General features: G+C 41.4%; 3 protein-coding genes across 3 annotated transcripts in view; 1 reads left to right on the forward strand and 2 right to left on the reverse strand.

The window, feature by feature from the left end:
* Positions 1 to 137: 137 nt before the first annotated feature.
* On the reverse strand, positions 138 to 3,662 carry LOC117424793 (C-signal-like). The gene is made up of 6 exons (XM_034041495.3): positions 2,804 to 3,662; positions 2,398 to 2,452; positions 1,654 to 1,841; positions 1,097 to 1,258; positions 575 to 685; positions 138 to 378 (listed from the first exon to the last, which is right to left on the reverse strand). Exons 1-6 carry the CDS (start codon positions 2,948 to 2,950, stop codon positions 265 to 267), a joined length of 777 nt encoding a protein of 258 aa, XP_033897386.3. The 5' UTR covers positions 2,951 to 3,662; the 3' UTR covers positions 138 to 264.
* Positions 3,663 to 3,704: 42 nt separating this feature from the next.
* Positions 3,705 to 8,647, reverse strand: LOC117424292 (transmembrane protein 170A-like). Its single transcript, XM_034040504.3, has 3 exons — positions 8,290 to 8,647; positions 6,618 to 6,788; positions 3,705 to 6,085 (listed from the first exon to the last, which is right to left on the reverse strand). The coding sequence occupies exons 1-3, from the start codon at positions 8,414 to 8,416 to the stop codon at positions 5,955 to 5,957; spliced, it is 429 nt and encodes a 142-aa protein (XP_033896395.1). The 5' UTR covers positions 8,417 to 8,647; the 3' UTR covers positions 3,705 to 5,954.
* A 203-nt stretch (positions 8,648 to 8,850) lies between these two features.
* The window catches only part of LOC117424161 (craniofacial development protein 1-like), a 29,140-nt gene continuing 21,304 nt past the window's right edge, over positions 8,851 to 16,686 (forward strand). Inside the window, exons 1-5 of the mRNA XM_034040282.3 lie at positions 8,851 to 9,127; positions 9,918 to 10,035; positions 10,597 to 10,810; positions 11,627 to 11,730; positions 12,817 to 12,945. Of these exons, the coding sequence (XP_033896173.3) occupies positions 9,055 to 9,127; positions 9,918 to 10,035; positions 10,597 to 10,810; positions 11,627 to 11,730; positions 12,817 to 12,945 (638 nt within the window). The 5' untranslated portion in view covers positions 8,851 to 9,054. The remainder of the gene's footprint in view (positions 9,128 to 9,917; positions 10,036 to 10,596; positions 10,811 to 11,626; positions 11,731 to 12,816; positions 12,946 to 16,686) is intronic.

Here is a 16,686-nt window from a genome sequence, read left to right on the forward strand (position 1 = left end):
TTCATGGGTTAATGGGTGCTTTTGCCCTTTCTAAAACCATGAAGTAAAGAGCTTTGAGAATCCAGAGTATAAACCAGTATCGCCTCAGGCAGGTTTACGTGTTCAAAGGGAGAACCTCATCACACTGGCACCCCCTATACTGCACAAACCAGCTTCTTTATTAGTATGCAACAATTGAATATAGTAAAACAGTGGCTGCTTGTTGTTTTTCTCTTCTCCTGGTCTGGCTCAATGGACTGGTGGTCTTGGTCTGGGGTCAGAGTCTCACCAGGGGATGATCTTTCCTTCCCAGTCTAGACACTGTCCCGCGTTCTTCTCTGTGAGAGCAGACAGCACCTGAAACACCCCCCCGACACTGTCCACCACGTCCAGGGGGGCCTGGAGCATGGGAAGAGAACACAAGAGAAGTCACTCAACACATTGTCCTCACAGACCCCCTTCACCTTGTCCTGAACCAATTGATGTCCAAACAAAATTGTGTTTTTGCATGAATGGCTTTTTGGAGTTTTGTTTTTCTCCAGCATTATTTATTACAGTACAGTTCTGCTGATTAGTGTTGGCTTAATGTCCTTACTTCTTTACCCCCCATATCGGTTTTCACCCATCCAGGATGGATTGCGTTGCACAGAATTTCCTCTTTCCTGAAGTCTTCAGAAAGACACTGGGTCAGCATGTTCAAGGCTGCCTAAAAACAGAACAAACAAAAAAACTATAACTAAATAAGTCTGATCCATTCCTGCTTTTACTATGTTTAATAAGACTGTGGCTGATCAAACTGGTATTAAAACCTGGAATTGGTGAATCTGCTATGCAATCAGAGTCTTATTTCAATCTCTGCTGTTGCTCCATTTTTCTCTGAATTGGCCCTTACCTGATATGAGCTTGCGTGGAGAATCCTAAATCGTTCCTCATTCCATTCTGATCATGAGACCCTGTGACCTTTCAGCTCTGTGAGCCACACCCATCCTTGCTCACTAGGGGGAGCTGGTGTGTGTTGGGGGTAAGGGCACCTGGTTAGAATCGGTAACGGCAGTGCATCGCACAATACTTGTAATGAGGCCACATGTGCTGGCCTCAACAAGTGTTAGTACTGTACCTTGCTGGTGCGGTAGGGGTACATGGGCGCCACGCCGAAAGTCTCAGGACACTTCTCAATGGACGCCACCAGGGTGGACAGATTGATCACCGCTGCCTTCCTGCAGCACATTCCTTGAAGATCACTGGACTGGGCTGCCATCTTCAGGCAAGGCAGGAATTCCTAACGAAAAGGAAGGGCATGGAATGTTTTACTTAGAAACGCGAGAAAGCACATGACATCATCTCGTCCGTCCTTCAAGCGCAGCAGCTTTCTTTGTTAACTGCTGTAATCTAACCATTTTCTCCATACCCTAGAACCATGACTGATAAAGAAGACCCGATTGTACTTCATCTTGAAACATGAGACGACTGATGAGACGGCATTCAAATCATTTTGAACAAAAGTCTCTCTCAAAACGCTTGTTTTTTTGACATGGGTGTCCATTTATTTATCCCGATTAACGTGACCAAGCCTGTATATAGCTCCTAGTTAAAATACCTGAGCATCTTTAGGCAGTATCTTTAACTACAGTTACTAGCATGTTTGATTGTCCCTGTACATACACACCCACATACCTTGGCCATTAGCATTGGTCCCACTACATTTGTTTTATAGCAGCGCATCATGTCATCGCTGTCTGTTTCGTCCAGAGTTCTGTGCAAGTTAATGGCTGCGTTATTTATCAATAAATTGAGTCCTCTATTATTCAGTTTGGATTCCACCTGCTTCGCTGCTTCCTTGATGCTCACTGGATCCGTTATGTCTAAGAACATTGAATACAAACACTTCCAATTAGGTACCTGCATGAATCAATGAATATATAAAATTTGACCGCCAGAATATATAGATAGATAGATAGACAGATAGAGTCAAATTAAATATAGTAAATGTTTTAGGAATGTAGAACGAGTAGGGGCGAGGCTTTTGTTTCCCATTAATTATCCTGGCATTCTTGAATTGATCGTCTCCTCTTAAAATACATGCACAATTTTTACTTACAAATACTTCTCAGAGGTGCAGTGCTATCCAATAATATCAATAACATTTTACATTCATGAAACTGTTTTTAAAGAAACCAACTGTAGTCTTTCTATCTAACTTTCTACATCGGGCAATTCTGATTTCAATCTATGGTTTTCTTCGCATTCACTAATTTGTGTTTGCACAAATAAAAATGAAATGGACGAATATTCCAGCCAACGTAATGTAATGTTGGGACCAGCGCAATGGGACAAGGTCATCTGCATGTCCCTGCTATGGTTGGGCAGTGAGTGCCATACACTGTTTTAACAGGGTTTTGAAAAGTAAAAACAACATACCAAGCTGGACAATGAAAAGCCGTTCAGAGTGCTTCTTTGAGAGATCCTTCAAACACTGTTTAAGAATATTAGAAAGAAAATTGTTTATTTAAAATATATTTACATTTTCTGTCCATATCACTGTTTGGTCTGAAGAAATGTCCACGCTGAAATACTATAATCAGTTACATCACATATGTTTTTTAAAGAATATATCTGTTTGCTCAAACAGAGCCAGCAGCCCGGTGTTTGATACCTTTCTCAAGGGAGCAGAAAACAGTGGAGGTATTTGTAGCAACTTGATGGCATTGCAACTATTTTTGTAATATATTTATATAGTGTATATTGTATTTCCAGGTTGTAAATCATATCAATAACAAGCCCATATTTAAAATGTATGTCATGTTCCATGACAAGCTAGCTCTACCTTAGCTCGTGGCCCCTCTGGATCCCGACAGCCAGCAAACACCTGGTCTGGTGGGTTAGGGGACTCCAGAAACTGCCTCACCATCTCCAGTCCAAGTCCTCGGTTCCCCCCAGTTATTAAAACACTAGACCCCTTCCACGCAGCCATTGTGAATGCTGTGTTGAATCTTGTAAAAGCCTCCGAATACCCACTGCACTATGATCTAGACTTTGGCTTACTAATTCCCTGCTGTTTATCTTTGAACTACCTTGGCCATGGCACACCCTCCAGAGCTAATATGGACTTTGTCAGGTCCACTATATACTGTCGTGTTCGCAGTAAACCAACCCCTCTTTTGGAAATCAGAGCAGTTGAGATTTTCTCATTTGCAGTGTGTCTTTACAGGAATAAAACTATGGACACACTTGTAAAGGAGATGCATTGTTCTGGAACAAAGGACAAATAAAGCAATTGGAATGATACATAACCAACAGCAAATCCGTTGCAGGTCAGAGCAGTCCAGTTATTGCTTTGAGTAAGCAGTCTTGCTTGTCCTTGCTTCAGAGTAGGTACATACATGCATACATACATATTTTGCATTCCTATGTTATAAACCGGTTGAAGCATTGCGGCCACAGTAACCTGTGAAGTCTTAATACAAGATCTCCTGTTTTCATTCAAAACATCATATTGCTGCGTGCATCTGTCTTTCGAAACCCTGTTTTTATGGTCTCTTGAGATTCAACCTTCAATTGTAATCATTATCTTGGCTGCCGTTCTGTAGCTTTCTATAAATTGGTGATTATGTGAATTATGAGCCTTCCACTACACTGTGCAGAAGTGCAGAGACGCTTTTGCTTATATTCCCGATAGTACGCTAGCAACAGAAACAAGATAAAAAAAAAAAACAGGGATACCGAACTTATTATTCAAATGTTATTTAATAAATGTAATAATTTAATAAATGTTAACAGAAACAATTGGCACTTAGTCTGTTAAAATACAAAATAATCTGTCATACACCCCCCCCCCCTTGTCATGCATATCACAACAGTGTTAAAATACAGAATTTCTTCACTATATTAAAAAAGCAGGCCACTGCAAATTAGAGCATAAAAGAATATGGGCACTGCAACATGGTCCCTTCAGAAACAAACTGGCTTGTTAGCACACTGCCTCCAACAGCCTAAGAGGCTGACTCTTAAATGTTCAGCACAGATTTTTATTTTTTAAAAACTAGTTTTTCATCTTGTGTTACTCCAATGATGGCTTATTGTTCTCTGGTCACTGAAGCACAATGCAATAATCATGCCAGGTTTATTTATTTTTTTTGGTCCACGAGCGAACACAGATTCACCCCCTAAGGGTGGATGTCGGTTAGATTTGTGCACCTGCAATTAAACAATGTGCCCAGTGTATCTCCCATGCATTAAACAATGTTCCCAGTTGCATTTTAGGAATCATATGGACCCTTCTGCAATTGTAAAAGTTAAAGACAAAGTAGCTTCATTTGAACCAGATTTACAGTTTAACACGATTCTTCGTCTCAAGGATTCACTATTAACAGGCATGTTCTTCAGCTTAGGTACCAGGTCATGCAGTGTCGGAATTACACAGCAACATAACATTACGATCGTCACAAAGCCTTTCCATTAAATGCATTTAAAGGAAGTCTCCGTCTTCTATCAGAAAGAAGGGATCAACAAGAACAGTGTGTTTCTTGATCAACAGCTACGTTTGATTTTGATTGCCATAAATTAAACACACACACCAATTTAGTCAAATATAATTGGTGTTTAAAGCTAGCATTTGATTGGGTAGGTACTGGAAACGACTGCATTTGGTTTTACCAGAGTAACCAGTTTGCAGGAACCAGGAAAGGTGTTCAGCTGAACACGGCTTCCCTGCTGTTACAGCTCCCCTTACAACCAAAACTTCTGGCATAAAAAAAGTAAAAAAACTATTTTGATTCTGACGAAGTCTGAGTGTAGATATTTTAGAATCAGGCTTTTCTTTGAATTGATGTTGCATACATTTACAAAACATTTAATTCCACTATCTCTTTCAGGAAAACCTTGAAAGGCATGAAACTTTGTCCGTAGGCTCCCAGTTGTAGTGCTATATGACAGCAATGGGGTCTTGTGTAAAAAGGCAATGTATAATACATGACAGGTGGAACCTCTCTCATTCACTGTCATTTGTACTGACCCCGTACATAAAATGACTGATTCTGTTCACATAGCTGACTATTTAGTAGAACCCAGGACCAGTCCACACCACTTGTCACATTTAGTGAGACTTCAAGTTATTACTTAATTATCAGCACAAGTGGAAGAGAACCAAGGTAAGGGTAGCTTACCCTCCTGCGGGTGGACGGCGCACAAATTCCATGGTCTCTTAACCATAGCTCCCGACTACTGCGTTATAAAGGGGTCACTGTGGGAAAAGTTGAAGCCCTGTCTCTTAGACTACCCCTCTTTTTTTTTTGCACTGAAGTTGCTATTTATTTATTTATTTTTGTGAACAGGAATGAGAATGTGTACTTTATCATGCTGGGACACGTTGAACCATGTAGCCCTAGTCAAGCTACAGGTCTGCAAAGAATAAATGCACACAAGGCTTGTGTTGCTAGCAGAACTCCCTTTAGCAAACAGTCACCACTGAAGTGTCTCCGCTGCTTCAAGACACACGGAAGTCGCTTTTCAGCTGTTCTCTTAGTTGCATGTTGAAGTTCTTTGAGGCCAATACTGCAGAACAGCAATACCTTCCCAAATTTGATAAGCAGTGCCACAAAAAAAACACACACTACTTGTGGAACGGTTAGGCTGGTCAGTATTAAGCCCTTCGGAATGCTTGCTGGCAGTGAGGTATTGACTTGGATTGAATAGGCTGTATTTAAAGTGCAAGCAGTCCTTTAAACAGAGGTGTTAGTTGCCAGTTTACTGAAAATTAAAAATAAATAAATAAATCTAAACCTAAAAGAGGGTTTCATGAGCTGCCCAGCACAGCTTTGTCATTAAAAACAAAGCTACACTCTGGCTTTGAAAGAAGGCCTCTTATTGGACTAATGCGATTGCACTGGATGCTTTTTAAAAGGGCAAGCCCCTTAGTTCTCATAGCACTGGACATCTTAAGACGTATCTTCACTTGCGAGTAATTGCACGGCCAAATGCTATAGCGTCGCCAAAATCCGCAAGAATGAAATAACCAGGACACAAAAGGACTGTCCGACACCTAGAATGAGAGCTTCCAAAGAGATCATTCCTTTCCCCGCTGCTCTGTATACCCCGGCAATCGCGGCACCTACAAAGAAAAATAATCAAGACAAAAAACAATTAACATGGGATCAAGATTACGAGAATCGTTTGCAGCCCAAGAGGGCGACAGTTTCTTGAAGATACAGTATGGCTATGCTCTGTAATCACGGTTAATTTTGTTTTTAAAGAAAAACAGACCAGTAGTATTACAAAACATGTAAGAAACAACTTGGATGGATTTCAGAGTTCTTGAATTAGCTTTCTGAGTTGTCACTTTGTAACAATGCCAGTTTGATTTTCATTTCAGAAAAACAGTGCAAACTGCATACCCAGGGATACAAATCATTGCTAAAGAAAATTAATAATAAAAAAAAAAATTAAATTCTAAAGAGTGCTGCCTTTATGAAAGAAATGGAACAGTATTTTTTTTATTTTTGGAAAAGAAAATACACTGCTTAAAAGCCTGTGTGCAGAAGTACATTTTACTTTAAAAGCCAGTGTGCAGAAGTACATTTTATTAAAAACACCAACAACGACAAAAGGTATATGCTGAAAGCTACGGTACGAATAGAACATACTGGTTAGGCTTCCTCCAAAGACTGGCCCAATGATACTCATCAGCAGTATGGACACCGGCATGAACCTGCCGTACTTGTGGTGTCGGAGCGTGAAGAGGGCCAGCAGCCCTGCTGGCAGGTGGATGACCAGGGAGGAGACCACCGCCCACAGGAAGACACCGTACCACATCTCTGAAAGAGAGCAGAGCAACCACACAATGAAACAGGCTCTTCACAGGAAGACACCGCAGCACATCTCTGAAAGAAAGCAGAGCAGCCACACAATGAAACAAGCACTTCACAGGAACACACCGTACCACATCTCTGAAAGAGAGCACAGCAACCACACAATGAAACAGGCACTTCACAGGAAGACACCGCAGCACATCTCTGAAAGAGAGCACAGCAACCACACAATGAAACACGCACTTCACAGGAAGACACCGCAGCACATCTCTGAAAGAGAGCACAGCAACCACACAATGAAACACACACTTCACAGGAAGACACTGTACCACATCTCTGAAAGAAAGCAGAGGAACCACACAATGAAACAAGCACTTCACAGGAAGACACCGCAGCACATCTCTGAAAGAGAGCACAGCAACCACACAATGAAACAAGCACTTCACAGGAAGACACCGCAGCACATCTCTGAAAGAGAGCACAGCAACCACACAATGAAACACGCACTTCCAGCTAAAGACAGTGGGATCAGTGTTGGGATTTGTGATTTTTCACTCTCTCTCCATGTGGGTTACTAGTTTCACAGCTCATGCACATCCAACACATGTGGTTTAGGTATCATCAAATCACAAACAGAGAAAACACTTCCCTTCTCGGTAAACGATTGCAAAATACAAACAATGACAGCCTTTTCAGTTATTGTAGTTTTACATACTGGGGAGTATATATACATCCACATTGTGGTACACAGAACAGCTTTGCATCACAATCGGATCAGCGGTTCTCCAGATATAAAGTGTGTACAACTCTGAAGTGCGACACACTTGCTGTAGTTGTGCAAGATTCAATTTACTAATCACCTTGGAAATAATCCTGGGCTGTGCTACACAGCCAGTCAATTAACACATTTACACAAACGGGCTTTTGTAGAACTGTCAAAAAGTACATAATCACTCCTTGCCGGTTTCCTCAATGGTGGGGACAGGTTTTCCCTAAATTAGAGCTGTATAGACTTTTAGGCTGAAAGACCGATATTGATAATCAAAAAATCTTATGGTTGTTTTTCCAGTATACCGCTTCATGCCGCTTCAGTATAGGCTATTTGTTCTCATTAAAACACATGCTTCATATTTTGCTCGAGTTCTACCAAAAAAACGTTAATCCACACTGTGTGGTTGTGCATTGGACGCAGCTTGGTATTATTATTTGTATTGAACAAAATACACGTTCATGGTCAAAGCAATGAGTTGTGAATGGTCTGTAAAAATAGCATTGACACAATGATGTCGGTGCCAACTGACATCTTTCAAAGCAGGAAGTTTCTAAGTTCCACAAAAAAAAAAAATATACTAATCTCTCTCTCTCTCTCTCTCTCTCTCTCTGATTCATTAACCGGTGTCGTTGTCAACCGGCCAACAGTAAATAATAATAAAAAAAAAAACATGGTTTGACTGAGCAACGTAGAGTGGTCATTAAATATACGTGCTGTGTTTAAGTTAAGACTCACCTGAAAATTCACACAGCGCCGTTTCGTTGGAGCATAAGGTGCCATTTTCTCTTGGGACTAAACTAAGAGTTAAAATTTGCCTCACCAGTCGTACATTAGCATTTGTATCAACGCTGCCGCTCTGCATTGCTGAGCCATTAACAAAGACAAAACACAAATAAATATTTTTTTTTTGAAAAACCAAGCTCTTCGGGCGTTAAAATAAAAATATCGACTCCTTCAGACTGCTGTATCCCGAGCTCCGTTGAAGGCTCGGCCCAACCAAAACATGAATTTTCAACGTCTCCTCACCCCAGCATCTGACACATAGCAACCCGAAACACCAGCGCAGAGCGAGCTGAGTGACACGAACGCAGCCAATCAGCTGCTAAAATACAGGCAGATGGGCGGAGCCAACTGATAGTGTTTCGTGTTTGGTGTCACATATGCTTATTTTACATGATTGCAGACTATATATTACTGAGTGTAAAAACAAATCAAATAATAATAATAATAATAATAATAATAATAAAAACGACTTCAAAAATAAATATTCCGAGTAGTTTTTGAGTGTCACCATTTCCAACGCGTTCCTTGGTTGCGGCTTGTTTTGTGCCAGCGAGGCCGCCGTAGCTGGAGGACTGATTTCGAGAGTGGAACCACATTGAGTGTGTCTGTTGTGTGTGGGGGGGGTTTGTTTCCTTGAACGCTGGGGAGTAGCGAGGGTCTTTTTTTTGTTTTACATTAGGAACCAGTTTGTACATTAAAACAAAAACAACAACAAGCATGAACCTCAACCTGTCAGATTACGACTCCGACAATTATTCTTCAGATGAAGACGCAGACTACGTTCCTTCTGGTAATCTGAACATTTCTACTGTATTCACTGGAATAGTTTTTCATTGTGCGTGACCTGGTCAGTGGGTTTAATTCAGCTGCTAATTTCACACTGTTGTTTAGGAAGGGTTGTGTATATAATATATATATATATATATAAATTGCTGCATTGTTGGGGTTTTATTTAACATTAAACGTGTATTTATATTAATAGATATTCACTTTGTGTCAGGTTTGCCACAAAAATTAACACTGAAATGGACCTTTAAACCTTGAAAAAAAATCTTCGTTCTCTAACATGTAATTACATTGTTAACAATGAAAAAAAAATATATATATATATATATATATATATATATATATATATATATATATATATATATATAATGCTATGGTGTCCCAGTCATTCTGAGCTTTGCAGACCCCTGGAGGAAGCATGGCTCTTTTGGAGCAGTGGGTAAGACTGTAAAATCTATGGTTACCAGGATGCATCTTGGTCACCTCCATTGTGTTAAATACTAGGATTGTTAAAACAAGGAGCCTGCAAGGTGTCATCAAGGTAATTGGGACTGTCTGGCCAGGTTCTTTCCCCAGTGGTTTTAATTGTATCCCCTTCTTGCTATGTACCCGGAACAGGCATGTTAACAAAAGGCTTCACCTTGAGAAGCAAGCGACAAAAATAATGAGAACAATAGCAATGATATTTAACAAAACAGAAAGAAAGGCGGGCTGTACCGGATGAGTCCTGGTTGGGGAGTAATTCGTAGCCTTGTCAGAGCTGTGACTTTCTTCCCTTGTTCTCCTGTGCCCAGATGAAGACTACAGTGAAGACGATGTCAACGAATTGGTGAAAGAAGATGATGTAGACGGAGGACAGGAAAACACCCAAGAGAAGAAGAAGAAGAAAAGCTGCAAAGACATCTCCGCAAGGTAAGTAACCGTGTCCCGATTGGAACTTGCTGAAATCCCTGGCTAGTCTAGCCGCACCCTCGCACGCACTCAGTTTGGTGATTGTGGTCCCATGCTGGGTTTTGCGGTCAATTCCTGTTTTTCAATTCCATTTCCATTTCCCATTCCTTTTTTAAATCAATTTCCAATTCCAGTTCCTTTGATGGAATTGCAATTGGAATAGATATTTTAGATAATTGCTGCGATTGTTCAACTGCTTTCATTTGAAGCCAATTTAACTGACAAACAGGGACTTCAGTTTAAGTCAGTTGTTGCCACTGTGAGAAGTTCATTTTAACAGAATATTGCAAATTGCAATTTTGAACAATGGCATGTTTGAATTGATTAAAAGGGAAGGAGAATTGGATTTGGAATTGGGAATTGATTTTAAACAGGAATTGAGCCCAACCCTGGTCCCATGTGTTAAAGCTCTCAATAGTCCTGCAGTACTGCACAGTCTCTCTGAAATGTAGCTTGATTTCTGTAGCTGGTAGAAGCTTGGAGACTGTTCTGCTGTTTCACCAGAGATTATTTCTTCAACAGAAAGAGAAAGAAAGGAGGGCTGTCGTTAGAAGGAGAGGAAGGAGGGAGCGAGAGGAGAGATGAAGCCGACCAGGAGGACAGTGAAGAGAAGGCTGATCCGTTGGTAGAGATAAAGGAGGACAAAGTAAAGAAGAAGGCTGATGACCTTTGGGCCAGCTTCCTTAGTGACGTGGGGCAGAAACCCCAAACTGCGTCAGTCCAGCCACCCCCCCCGGTGAGAAGCAGATGAGTGAGAGAAGGGCAACAAAACCTCCTTACCAAGTGCCAGCCTTAATACCCCTTTTCTTTTTATTTAGTAGTCGTCAATTCGTTTTTTGTTATTTTCTCCCCAATTTAGTAGTGTCCAATTATTTTGTTATCTCGGCTCACCGCTACCACCCCTGCGCTGACTAAGGAGGGGCGAAGATGAACACACGCTGTCCTCCGAAGCGTGTGAGGTTAGCCGCCCGCTTTTTTACACACTGCAGACTCACCATGCAGCCACCCAGAGCTACAGCGTCGGAGGACAACGCAGCCCTGGGCAGCTTACAGGCAAACCCGCAGTTGTATCCCTTTTCTTGTATCGTTTCATAATTATGAACTGCCTGCAACCCATGACTGCAAACACTCGAAGAACATACAAGTCACTGATGGAAAACCCTAAATGGTCTAGAAATAAAGTCAACCCAAGTCATTACTTAAACCTGCCGTAGAGTGTAGGACGAGAGAATCGTGCAGTAAGGAAAGGGAAGTTGAGAGCAAAGAAAAAACAATTCAGATAATGAAATTAGAATCCCTTAGATAGGGCAAGTGGTGTGCCTCATTGTTCTTCTGGTCTCTTTTAAGGCAGTAGCCTTATCTTTTGTCTGCCTGATTAAGTTTCTGGTTGGGACCCCCTCTAAAGTAAAGCATGCTGCTGTATTTGCATTCACATGTGTCCTTCTCAGCACTTCCGGTCTCATCCATGCACTTCTAACATAATGCTGTTAAACTCTGCATTGAGGTGCGGCTTTGATCTGTCTGTGAAACGATTTGTACCCTTTCCTGCTAGGCTACAGGAGCCAGCAAGAAAGAAACAAAGGAAGCAGAGAAGCCGAAAGAATCGTCCAAAGTCACCATCACAAAAGTGTTTGATTTTGCGGGAGAGGAGGTCCGGTAAGTGTCTACAGTTCAGTTTTTTCTTACATCATGCTTTTCATTTTATTTCATTTTCCATATGATGTCCTCCCTAGTCAAATTAGCCTGGAGTATTTAGACTTTAGAATACTGCAAGTCTTAACACTCCAAGTCTACAGCTCCTCTCCTGCATGTCCTGGAAAACTTGCCGGCCAACTTTGATCACTTATGTCAAAGTTTTGAGTTTTTAACATTATCGCCTTTATTGGAGTTTTGTTATGTATAATATCCGTGGTATTTAAGGACAGCAAGTTCATGTATTTCACACATATATCTTGAATATTTCGTTTTCTTTGGCTGTCACGGGTTTCCAGCAGGTTCACTGGTGTGGTTTTGTTCACTGTTGTACAACTGTACAGTGATAAGAAATAGAAAAAGACATGCAAGGCTTTCTGAATCCACTAGGTGGCAGTAATGCTCTTAATGTGACAGGTGCCCGGTTTTCCTAGCTGCTGTGCTAGTCAGTAGCTCAATGCTTTTTTTTTTTTTTTTTTCACCATGTTTGGCAAAGAGTAAACAATTAAATAATAATGCAAACCTCTTTCATAATGCAGATAGCTTATTTATTTATCAATTAAAAGAACATACCAGGATCACCCCCGATTGCCATCTCTGTGTCAAACACCTGCATAGATTTTATAACAGGGCAACAGCAGCAATACAAACAAACACTTGCATAGATTTTATAACAGGGCGACAGTGACAATATGAACAAACACCTGCATAGGTTTTATAACAGGGCGACTGTGCTGTGCTGTGTGTATAGGAGAGTGCACAACAACTAATGCAATAGGGGAGCAGTTTCTTAAATAATGGCTTGAACAAAACCTTGGAAACCTGAACTTCAAGTTCTGTTACGGGTGTTGTTGGGTAGAAATGAACCGTTTCACTGGCACATTTATTTCTTATTGTCGATGGTGACCACACACCTTCAGGTAGCATCACAGCTGTTTTTCTATTACTTGTTCACAGAAGCACAGCACGGTGTCCAGTAGTTCTGCTCTTCGTAGTGCAATCACGTGTGCCCTGCGGTCCCTGAGTCTTGTCCTTGCTTTCCTCCAACAGGGTGACTAAGGAAGTGGACGCTGATTCTAAAGAAGCCATGTTCTTCCTGAAGAAACAGCAGGGGGAGGAGACGGAGCAGCAGAGCCCCCCCAGGCCAGAGTCATCGTCCGAGCCCGCAGCCTCCTCTCGGTAAGTGGCTACACCACTACGCCAGCGCCAACCAGTACACGACAGGGGTTGCATCATGTGGATTGCATGGTAGTATTTACTGTCTTACCTGTGTGGTCTGGATGATTCTTTGTTGCTGTTTCTGCTTCGATCATTGTTTGCCTTGCTCTCTTAACTAATCCAAGTACAATTGTTTCTGAAAAAGACCCCAAGGCTGATCTGTGGGAGAGCATATTACCGTGTGCTGTGCACGAACGCCAATAGGCATTAGATGCATTGTGCGCTTAAGCCTGGGCAGCATCGAAGTGCAAACAGAGCTTTCTTTAACTTTGATCTGTAATGCAAAGGTGGAAAAAAGGACTCCGATTGCATAGGAGTCTCACCCATTCCAGGTTTTATAACAAGCTTGATTAGCCACAGTGTATAGGTAACAAGCTCAGGTGCCTCTTATTAAACTCATAGTAAAACCAGGAATTATTCAGAACTGCCCGTGTGAGAGCTATATAGCAAATGGAAGTGGACGACGGATAAGATTGATGGAGTTGCTTTGTAACCTTTGTGTATTCCAAACTGTGTTGTCTGTGATGCTCCAAACCTTGTGATCAAATCAGCACTGACATTAATCAGTGGCACAAACCTTTGCGTCTGCTATGCCAAGCAGTCTCTTGCGAATTTCCAAACCAGATTATCAGATCGATAGGAGTCGGGAGAGTGTTCTGTGGACTTGGGGCAGACGGCTTTGAAGTGAGTGTGCTAATCCTCAGCGTGGCGGCCCCATTGATTTCTTACTTAAACAAACCTTTGATCCTCCTTTATCTGACTCAGTTTCATTTAATTTAAACTAAAAAGAGTTTTTATTTATTTTTATCTTCCCAGCGCTTTGGGATTGAGACGAGATTGTAGTTTCGAAACAGGACATAGATTTTTTTTTTTTTTTGTAACCCTTTCATGCACCGCTTCCTTCATGTTCTCTGATGGTAAGTAATCTCTTTTATAAGATCAATATTGGTGCTAATATCATTATAATGTAGCATTTAAAATGGTTTATTGCTCACTGTATCCCTAGTGGGGCACTGTTCCCTTTAAGTCCTCATTTTATTTATTTTTCATAAAATAAAAAAAAGATGATCCCCAAAGATGTTTCAGAGCAGTGACTGACGGACTGATCCTAACCCTGCTGTGGTTCGCTGCTGACGCTGCTTCTTGTTATGAGCCGCTGCTGTTGCCATGGTGGCTAATTGCATACGGATAAACGTTTTTTCCTCCGAGACGCTCAGTTAATGTTCTGCTTGGGATGTGTGTGCTTCCCTCTGCGGGAAGTACACTGCGTCCCGTGGCTTTTCCTGCATTTAACATGTGCTTACCTTTGACAACAGGAAGCAACTTCTGCCCCCTGCCCCCACCGTGGATGATAATATTTTTCTTAATTGATGTTTATGTCTGATTCTGAGATTGAGCGATACTGAGGGGCTCAGATGTGGGTAGTGTTTGTCTTTTGCGTTTCTATTTGAAAATCAAATCCTGTATGTCGTCCTTATCAGACAGACAACTCTGCTGCTCAGTCTGATGCTGAATTGGATAAAATAGCATTCAGGAATGCTTAACTGACTCACATTGTGGGCCAGATATTTATCAAGGTTTCCCCTCATAAGTCAGTTTGCACAGCTATTTTTGTGAAAGCAGTATTAAACTGTTTAGGATACAAAACTAGCAACTACAAGGGTTAGGCTCACAAAGGTGTTGCTAGATTTGTAAAACAGTGATTTAAAAAAGTCACCAGGGTGTGGTTGATGATTGAAACTTTAAGGGAAACTATACCTAACTCTGTAGTGCCCATGTGATACATGTGATACCATGCTTAGTCACCCCTCTATATTATAATTCTTTTAAATCCAGCCTCACAAGCCAGGATATTTCATATGCAGAACATTACGTGTTGCAGGACAGGGGGGGAAATCCATTCCACTTCAGCACAGGCATACGATTAAGATCTAAAAGAGCCAGTCCTAGCCAGTCTTAATAGGCTAGAGAATCTTTATTTCTGTGCATTTAAACATGCAGGGCTGTGGGCACACAGTGGCTGCTTTGGAATCAGATTTTTAGTTTGGTTTTGCTTTTGCAGCATTCCTCCTCAGTTCCCCAGGAGAGAGCATTTCTATGCCAGCTGGAGAACTCTGGATCTTGTTGTGAGGTTTGAACCAAAACTGGCCAAGTCAGCAGCACAGCGTTGGCCAGGAAGACTGCTTAATATTGAGCTCAGTGCTTAAAGAAACAGAGGCAAGTCAGTTCTTTAAACCTTAAAGTGTCATTTTTGCAGAACCACTGCTGTTGAAACAGGTTTGCCAAGTGAAATAAATGCCCAAGCAAGAGGGGAACCCTTTCCTACTAAAATGTGAGCAAATGGAATAACAGTAACTTTGTGCAATGCAACGTGAACACTGGTATTGTATACCTGTTATGGAATATACATTTTGTTTGTAATAGCCTGGGTTACTATACTATATATAATAGAAGAATCACAGGTTTTTGTAAGCATGTCTCCCACACCCACCACCCTTTAAATATAGGTTTAAACATACTTTCTTTTCTTATAAATATTACTTGTTATATAAACAGAATACTTGTACTTACGAGGATGGCTGTAGACAGCTGTTCCGCCATCCTTTTTCGTGGAAAAACTACAGTACCTCTTGAATTGTTCATGGTGTATCCTGTAGTGCTGCTTGGGTTTGTGATGATTGCTGCTTTTCTTGGACTCTGTGGAGAAAGGCAGTCCACTTTAGCACAAGTTATTGAACTAGAATCTGAGGCTATAAAAAGGAGCCTGTCTGTCTGCAGGCTGAGTAAACAGTATCCTGTCAGGATCATGGGTCTGACTCCTCAAATATTCACTGTTTATGCCCTGAAAAATGCAGTCACTGCGAATACTATAGCTGAAGAGGTTTAGCGTGCTAACCAAGGCTTTTAAACCCATATTCCCAGCTCTTACTACCAGTGTTGTTGAAGATCTTTTGCTTTTGTGTTTTATACTTCAGTTTGGAACACACAGCTACTGTATCTCTGAGCCAGCACGATAGCCTCCTCGGTCCTTTTTTTCAGTGTACCGAACATTTTTCATTTGAAATTGCCCGCGCTACCGTCAGCCAGAGAGCCCTCGGGTACGGACGTTCAGAATGCTGAATGTTCAATATTCCGGGGTCCCAAATATTGGTCCTGTGTTTCGTATGTTTTTGTGGTCTCATGTAAAGCAAATAAGGCGTTTCAGACCCAAATTTCATTTTCTTTTAACAAACCTGGTCTCAGGACCGAGGAGAGTAGAAGCTACAGAAGTACAAGCTGCAGCTCAGCTTTGCAGAACCACTTCCTGTGCTGTAGGTCAGGTTAACACCATTGCTGCGACCCAGCCATATAATCTAATTGTAGTCAAATGTGTCCTTCCCTGATATATAACCTGCAGTGAAGCACCTTCATGTCTCCTGTGTTCATCAGGAAAGCATTCAGCCCTCTCCACTGTCCTGATACCTCACTGTGAGGTCATATCAATATATAACACATACCAGTATGTGTGTATATATATATTTTTTATAGATTTATTAGTCGCCAATTGATTTTTACCCCATTTTTCTCCCACTTTTAAATAGCCAATTGTATTATTTTAGGCTCAGCTCACCGCTACCACCCCCGCGCTGACTCGGGAGCGGCGAAGACAAGCACACGCTGTCCTCCGAAACGTGTGCCGTCAGCCAAACACTTTTTTTCAAC

The sequence above is a fragment of the Acipenser ruthenus genome, chromosome 19 (assembly GCF_902713425.1).
Source record: "Acipenser ruthenus chromosome 19, fAciRut3.2 maternal haplotype, whole genome shotgun sequence".
In the NCBI taxonomy this organism is placed as follows: Eukaryota; Metazoa; Chordata; class Actinopteri; order Acipenseriformes; family Acipenseridae; genus Acipenser; species Acipenser ruthenus.